Below are 8,925 nucleotides of genomic sequence, written 5' to 3' on the forward strand. Positions count from 1 at the left end.
ACATGCCGCGGAGCAAGTGGGCCCGTGAGCCACAACTACTGAGCCTGCGCGTCTGGAGCTTGTGCTCCACAACAAGAGAGGCCGTGATAGCGAGAGGCCCGCGCACCGCGATGAAGAGTGGCCCCCGCTTGCCGCAACTGAAGAAAGCCCTCTCACAGAAACGAAGATCCAACACAGCCAAAAAAAAAAAAAAAAAAAAAAGAATGGATCTTAGGACTTCCCTGGTGGCACAGTGGTTAAGAATTCACCTGCCGATGCAAGGGACACGGGTTCAAGCCCTGGTCCGGGAAGATCCCACACGCCACGGAGCAACTAAGCCCGTGAACCACAACTACTGAGCCTGAGCTCTAGAGCCTGCGAGCCATAACTACTGAAGCCTGCACACCTAGATCCCGTGCTCCGCAACAAGAGAAGCCAGCGCAATAAGAAGCGCATGCACCGCAACAAAGACCCAGTGCAGCCAAAAATAAAATATAATTAATTAATTAATTTTTAAAAAAGAAAGAATGGATCTTAGGGGACTTTCCTGGTGGTCCAGTGGCTAAGACGCCACGCTTCCACTGCTGGGGGCACTAAGATCCCACAAGCTGCACGGCCCACCCGTCCCCTCCCCAAAAAAAGGATCTTAGTAGCCAAGACATGGAAGCAACCTAAATGTCCATCGACAGATGAATGGATAAAGAAGATGTGGTACATATATACAATGGAATACTACTCAGCCATAAAGAAGAATGCAATAATGCCATTTGCGGCAACATGGATGGACCTAGAGATTATCATACAAAGTAAGCCAGACAGCGAAAGACAAATATGTAATCGCTTATATGTGGTATCTTAAAAAAAGTGATACAAATGAACTTATTTACAAAACAGAAATAGGCCTACAGACATAGAAAACAAACTTATGGTAACCAAAGGGAAAAGGGGGGAAGGGATTAATTAGGAGTTTGGGATTAACATATACATACTACTATATATAAAATAGATAACCAACAATGACCTACTGTATAGCACAGGGAACTATGTTCAATATTTTGTAATAAACTATAAGGGAAAAGAATCTGAAAAAGAATAGATACATATGTATGTATGATTGAATCACTGTACTGTACATCTAAAACTAATGCAACATTGTAAATCAGCTATACTTCATTAAAAAAAATTAAAATTAAAAAAAAAGAATGGAGGAGGAATGTCAACTATTCAACATGGAGGCGGAGGTCGATAAGCTGGAACTGACATTCCAGAAAGCTGACTCTGATCTGGATTACATTCAGCACAGGTTGGAATAGGAAATCAAGACTAATTATCCTGATTCAGCAGGCAAGAAAAATCCAGTTACACTCTTAAAGGAATTGTCAGCAATAAAGTCTCGATATCAAACTTTGCATGCACGCTTTAAACCAATTGCTGTCAAGCAGAAAGAGACTAAGAGCTGCATTTGTGCTACTTTCAGTAAGACTATGACCTTGATACAAGAACTACAAAAGCAAACAGATCTGAAGCTCTTACCACTGACTGAAGAAGAGAAAACTGCGGCAGAGCAATTAAGAGCTCACATGTCAGACTTATGATGAAGAAATGGACTTGCAAAAGGGAACTCTAATGGGGAAGAGATCAATTCCAGAGAGATTTAGGAAGATGTCTTGTTCGCATCTGATGACGGTTGTTGGGGGGGATGACAAAGGAGATTTGGCTTGGGTTACTGGATAGTGATGCCTGCCACAAGACAGGGGAATACGGGAAGAAGGGCAGATATTGTGCTCATAATGTTCAGCCAAAGGGATGGAATGGAAATAGAGAGATTTTAAAAAATATATGCGTATACACTTAGTCCTGTAATTTCAGGCAAGTAAGTCTCAACACCATTTTGTATCTGTTTTTGTATAATCAGGATAACACAGATGTCCTGGCCTATTGTAAAAGAAAATTATGTACTATCAGTCAGTCAAATGTGAATGAACATGCTTTGGAAATTAAAGGATAGAAAAAAAAAAAGAAAGAATGGATGTGGTGATCATTTTGCAATGTACACCTGAAACTAATGTTATATGTCAATTATAGTTCAAGATAAAAGAAAGTCGGGCTTCCCTGGTGGCTCAGTGGTTGAGAATCCGCCTGCCAATGCAAGGGACACGGGTTCGAACCCTGGTCCGGGAAGATCCCACATGCCATGGAGCAACTAAGCCCATGTGCCACAACTACTGAGCCTGCGCTCTAGAGCCCGCGAGCCACAACTACTGAGCCTGCGTGCCACAACTACTGAAGCCCGTGCGCCTGGAGCCCGTGCTCCACAACAAGAGAAGCCACCGCAATGAGAAGCCCGCGCACCACAACAAAGAGTAGCCCCCACTCGCCACAACTAGAGAAAGCCCGTGCACAGCAACGAAGACCCAATGCAGCCAAAAATAAATAAATAAATGAATGAATAAATAAATAAAGATTTAAAAAAAGTCAACATCCTAAATGAAAAATAAAATGAATGGCTCAGGTTTTGGAAGCAAGCAACGGAACTTCTGGTTTTTGTTTTTAATTGTGATTAAACACACACAGTGTCAAATTTACCATTTGAACCACTTCATGCACAATTCAGTGGCGTTAAGTATATCCACAGTACTGTGCAACCATCACCGCTCTCCAATTCCAGAACTGGGGTGTGTATGTTTTGCGCACTGAACAAACTGAGTATTCATCAGATTCTGCGGAAAGCAGAGAGCGTGGAGTTTCTTGGCAGTCAGCGTCACTGCATCTAAAGGCCCGTGTCTCATGGGGGCTCCCGTTTCCTCCTTTCCAATGGTCCAATGGGCTCCCGCGCACGGGGCGTGTGACGGCATGCTTTATTTTCCTCTCGATTTTGCTTCAGCTGAGCCTAGGAACAGTCCTGGGCACGGTGCTGATTAGTAACTTCCGCTTGACCCTAATTAGGACCGAGGCTCTTATAGTCCATCAACCTGACGCAGGCGGCTTCTGGGTGGAGCAAGGGTTAAAATCCTTTTGACATGAACCTGAAGCTTCGCTCCCTCTCGTCAGGGGACATCAGTTACAGAAGGGTTGGCTGAAGGACAAGAGGGCTGTTGCCTCCAACTGAAACCCTGGAGGAGGCGGACGCGCTGCAGAGGCCTGCGGAGAGGGAGGGGGAGGGCGGAGGGAGGGCGGAGCTGAGTGGCCTGGTTTGCAAAGAGACCTTGGTCTTTAACAGCTGACTTAAGAGAAGTCTCTACGATTAGAACAAACAAAGGCCACCTATGGTGAACTCGACGTTTTCCCATCCTCAAGATTGGGCTCCCCTGAGTTAACGTGTGTGAATCAGTAACAGCTTCTTCTATAGTTTAAGGATTTATAGAGGATTAGGACAGTGCATCTCTATTTTCTAAATGGTTGCGTTTTTATAACCCTCTGGGGAGAAGCTTAAGGGAGTCCTCTAGATACTCCTTTAGAGGAGAAATCCTATAGGTAAATTAGCAAACTAGCTAACAGACTGGCCCAGCAGGAAGTTAACTAATTACCATCTTACTAGTGTAAGGAGCTGAAATGGGTTTTTTTTTTTAAAACTGAACTATAGGTGATTTACAATGTTATGTTAATTTCTGCTGTACAGCAAAGTGATTCAGAGATATATATATATACACACATTCTTTTTTAATATTCTTTTCTATTATGGTTTATCAGAGGATATTGAATATAGTTCTCTGTGCTATACAGTAGGACCTTGTTGTTTATCCATCCTATACATAATAGCTTACTTCTTAAATGGTTTTAATTTAAGATGTAAACTTAAGTTTTTTAAACAAGTTTTTTAATTTAAGATGTAAACTTTAAGATGTAAACTCCATTTTAATTCCTGTTTTAGTTTGCTATTGCTGCTATAACAATTTATCACACACTTGGTGCCCTGAACAATACAATTTGTTATCTTACAGTTCTGTAGGTCAGACATGTCATTGGGCTAAATCTGGGCATCACCAGGGCTGTGTTCCTTTCTGGAGGCTCTAGGGGAGAATCTATTTCCTTGCCTTTTCCAGCTTCTAGAGGTGCCCTCACTCCTTGGCTCCTGGCCCCTCCCTCCATCTCCAATGCCAGCAATGGCTACGCATCTTATCACTCTAATCTCTTCTGCCTTCCACTTCCAAATTTAATTATCCCTGTGATTATATTGGCCCCACTGGATAAAACAAAACAATCTTCCTATTTTAACTTCAGCTAATTATCAACCTCAATTCCATTTGCTACCTGAATTCTCCTTTGCCACCTGAGGTAATGAAACCCAGCAGGACCCTTTAGGGCTCCCACGTGCAAAACCTTTCCATGTCCCCTGTTTCTTGTTTGTAGGCAATAGGCTTCATTCAGCCTCCATGACCTTCTCTGAGTTCCAAAGGGCAGATTCAAACAGTTGCTAATCAGGAAAGTCAGGGAATACAGAAACAAGGGAGGAGCAGTCCAGACATACTTGGGGCAAGGTCCTGGTTCCTCCTCAAGGAATAGACATAACAATATCTTTGAGTTCTTCTGCAGAACTAAGGCCCCCACTAAGGTGGAGGATGGTATTGATAACTTCAGGCTGAGCCCAAGATTCCTGGAGCACCGCCCTGTCACCTCACCACCAATCAATCAGAACAAAGTCACACGCCCCGCAGCCCTCACCCCAAATTTTGCCTCTAAGAAAATTTCCCCCCAAACCATTGGGGAGCTCGGGGTTTTTGAGCGTGAGCCACCTGTTCTCCTTGCTTGGCCCTGCAGTAAACCTTTCTCTGCTCCAAACGCCATCATTGCAGTTTTATTTGGCCTAACTGTGTGTCGGGCACACGAACTTTGTTCAGTAACACCCGTAAAATAGATCATCAGAACAGCTGGCTCCCTCAAGTGAAGCCCATGCATCAGTGGCCAACAGTCCTTGCCCATGGACAGAAGTCGTAATCTCTTTAGAAACCACTGAAAAAAAACATCACCTTTACTGAAGTATAATTTACATACAATAAAATGCACCCATTTTTAAAATGGACACTTTAATGAGTTCTGACAAACATTTATACTCATGAATCCATCAACATAATCAAGATATAGAACATTTCCACCGTCCCAGAAAGTTTCCTCATGCACCTTTGCAAGCCATCCCACCCCATTCCCACCACTGGGCCAGGAAATCACCGATCTGCTTTTTGTCACCATACAATAGTTTCTTTTCTAGAATTTCATTTAATTGGAAACATAGGTATTTTTTGTGTCTGGCTTCTTTCACTCAGTTTAATATTTTGAGACTCATCCATGTTGTTACATGTATCAATACTTTGTTCATTTTTCCTGATGAATAGTATTTCATTCTATGGCTATACCACATTTTTAAAAATCCATTCCTTTGTTGATGGGCATTTGGGTTCTTTCTAGTTTGGGGCCATTATGAATAAAGCTGCTAAGAACATCTGTGAACAAGTCTTTGTGTGGACACATATTTTTATCTCTTTGGGGTAAACACACCTAGGCGTGAATTGCTGAGTCATGTAGTAAGTATATGTTGAAATTTATAGGAAACTGCCAAACAGTTTTATAAAGTGGTTACATCATTTTGCATTCCCACCAGTTCTGTATGAATGTTCCAGTTGTTCTACATCCTTGTCAACACTTGGCGTTATCCGTTCTTTTACTTGCAGCCTATTTAGTGGGTGTAAAGTGGTATCTCATTGTGGTTTTAATATTGTATTTCTTTAAATATAAATTGAACCTCTCCCCTCCCCCTGCAAAATATCCCTTAGAAAAGAGAATTGCCTTATATTTGTGTCCTTATAAAGTGTCCCATGTTATGCAAGGGCTATCTCAATTATTTTATTTAACAAATCTTTGGGGAAGACACATTGGTTAGTAATGGAAAACAGAAGTGGCTAAAAGTCTATTTAAGATGAAACTAGATCCCCAGATCCCCTCCTCTATTCTGAGCAGATGGGCAACTGCACCTTTCTTCACCTCAGCTGAAGCCTGGAAATTTATTCTCTGCAGACAGTAAAAGCAGAGTCTTGAACTGGGCCACACCAGAAGTGGTTAAGGGTCAGGATTCTGTACTCTAAAACCAGTGGACTAAGTAAAGGATTTAGTCCTGACCACTGGGGCCTCCAGATTGCTGGAGCTGGGCATATGCCCTCTAGAAGGAGAGCAGAGGAGGCTCATATCACCCTACACCCTGCCCACGCTGGACCAGCCCTATCTGTGAGCCCTGAGCATCCAATCAGCTCTTTGATGTTTTACTATTACATAGGAACTGAGAGGCAGGGATTGTCAGACATTTGAGGAGGATGATCTCTTAGATGAAAGACAGAAGCAAGACGAACAAGAATCAGAAAAAAATCAACTTGAAGGAAACAATAAGACAGGAAGTACAGAAAGGAGAGATGTGAAAAGATACTGCATCTATGGAATAAAGGGATGCTATGAAAAAGGGACAGAGAGCAAAACAAAGCTCCCCAAAATATATTATACTAAATATATTACATTATGTAATGTTAACATGTTATAATAATATATAATGGTAGAATTAGAAACTCAAAGGAGGTGTTGGAAGATGAAATTGAGGGAATCTCCCAGAAAGTAGAGAAAAAGACAAAGAGCTAGAAAATTTTTCAGAAAGGATATGAAAACTAGGGCACAAGCCAGCAAGCCCAGAATCTGAGAACCAAGAGAATGGAGAGTAGAAATCATTGGAAAATAACTCAAGAAAAAATTTCCAAAACTGATGATGTGAGTTGGTGGAATAAAAGGGCTTTTTTTTTTTTTTTTTTTTAAAGATGATGTGGTTGTGTAGGATTGCAGGCAATAAAGATGACAGGTTTTTTTTTTAAACTTTGGGTTTATTTATTTTATTATTTATGGCTGTGTTGGGTCTTTGTTTCTGTGCGAGGGCTCTCTCCAGTTGCGGCAAGCGGGGGCCACTCTTCATCGTGGTGCGCAGGCCTCCCACCATCGCGGCCTCTCTTGTTGCGGAGCACAAGCTCCAGACGCGCAGGCTCAGTAGCTGTGGCTCACGGGCCCACTTGCTCTGCGGCATTTGGGATCTTCCCAGACCAGGGCTCAAACCCGTGTCCCCTGCATTGGCAGGCAGATTCTCAACCACTGCGCCACCAGGGAAGCCCTAAAAGGGCATTTTTGTCAATGGATAAAAGCAGACCCAGACCACAGACATCACCATGATACCTCAGAGCAATAGGGACAAAGAGAAGCTCCCTTCTAAAAGCTTCCAGGGAAGGGATAACAAATCAAACTGGCACCAGACCTCTCAGCAGGACACTGGAGGCTAGAAAACAATGGAACAACACCTTAAAAAGATCTGTAGGAGAATGACTTGTGACCAAGAGTTCAATTCCTACACAGATCATCAATCAAGGACGGGGCTGAATGAGAGCCATTAACAGACATGCAAGGGTTTCAAACATTTTAGCTACCATACACCCATTTCCAGAAAGCTTTTAGAGGATGTGTTCCACCAAAATGAGGGGGTAAACCAAGAAAGAAAAAAAGCCATTTGATCTGGGAATCTAGGTCTCAACACAAGAGCGAGGAGAAGGGAATCCTCAGGGTGATGGTGGTGCAGGGAGATCCCAGGATGACAGCTGGGCTGTAGTGCAGAGGGCACCCTGTCCCCTTAGGGGCCAGTCACCAGGCTCTCAGGAAAACACCCCAAAGAGGATGATGTTGGTAAAATGCATATTGTGTTTAAATCTATATTAAGGAGTTTTACATTTCCAAGGGAGATTTGGGGGAAAATGACACTAAAGTATGCAACTAGGTCGGGGCAACTAGGAAAAAGATTAGAAGGAAATATTTCTAAGTGGTAGGACTAGGTATAATTTAAGTTTTCTTCTTTATATTTGCCTAGATTTTCTCATTTTTATTTGACAGTTGGTATTTATTCGTTTGTAATTAGAATTGAAAGCTTAAACAAAGATGCTGTGTCAGCGGCTGTCAAGCTTTGCGAGACCAATGTTCTTTCACATCATTCTGTTTCTCCACTTGGGATTTCTTCCAACTGAAAGCTTAACCATTGTATGAAGGCTCAGCTCCTGGGTCAAATGTCTCCCTCTTCATGGAATTTTCCCTGGAGATGACACCTCGCTGTCTCTGCTCTGTTGAACCTGGTGTTTTGCCTGTGTTATTGCACAAGCTGCCATGTGGGTTTGGAAGGATGTGCTCTCGAGTCCTTACACTGCTGTACCTCCTTGGGAGCAAGGATCACGCCTTATGTACCTCCATATCTCCTTAAGGAGCACCCAGATGCATCCCTCCCTGCAGGCACTCAACAAGTTTATGAACCATATTTTACAGGTGGGGAGCTTGGCTGTGAACACAGCAAGTTAACTCACTCACACCACTTTATTATCTGCTTTCAAGTGCTGTACTCTGCAGCAAGGCAGGTAACTCTTGGCTGGCGTGATCGGTTTTTGGGGTAGGAGGGTTTACATGCCCAGTAGGAAGACAAGCCCCCATGCAGCAGCGGCTCGACACCACCTAAAGGCATCCTTGTGTTGCACAGATAAAGGCTCACGTGCTCAGTAAACTCAGCTCTTTGTCCCCATTGGACAAGTAAAGCAACTTAAAGGCATCCCGTCAATTACTGAATGTAGCACAAAGGATGTGTTCAAGCCCTAAGACCAAAACTAAGGACAAAGCTGTTGGGGTGTCTTTTAGATGAATTGAATGCTTATTTTAAACTGAATTTATTTAGGTGGGGGAGATAAATTATGAGTTTGGGATTAACATATACACACTACTATATATAAACTAGGTAAACAACAAGGACCTACTGTATAGCACAGGGAACTCTACCCAATATCTTGTAATGAACTATAATGGAAAAGACTCTGAAAAAGAATATCTATATCTATATATATCTGAATCACTTTGCTGTACACTTGAAACTAACATAACATTGTAAATTAACTATAC

At 42.5% G+C, this 8,925-nt stretch overlaps 1 protein-coding gene across 1 annotated transcript; it reads left to right on the plus strand.

Annotated features, from left to right (window-relative positions):
* The first annotated feature begins 1,208 nt into the window (after positions 1-1,208).
* On the plus strand, positions 1,209-1,631 carry LOC132370028 (spindle and kinetochore-associated protein 2-like). Its single transcript, XM_059929754.1, is given in 1 exon segment — positions 1,209-1,631. A coding segment is annotated over 1 exon segment (366 nt). The 3' UTR covers positions 1,575-1,631.
* Positions 1,632-8,925: the final 7,294 nt, after the last annotated feature.

The sequence above is a fragment of the Balaenoptera ricei genome, chromosome 8 (assembly GCF_028023285.1).
Source record: "Balaenoptera ricei isolate mBalRic1 chromosome 8, mBalRic1.hap2, whole genome shotgun sequence".
Lineage (NCBI taxonomy): Eukaryota > Metazoa > Chordata > Mammalia > Artiodactyla > Balaenopteridae > Balaenoptera > Balaenoptera ricei.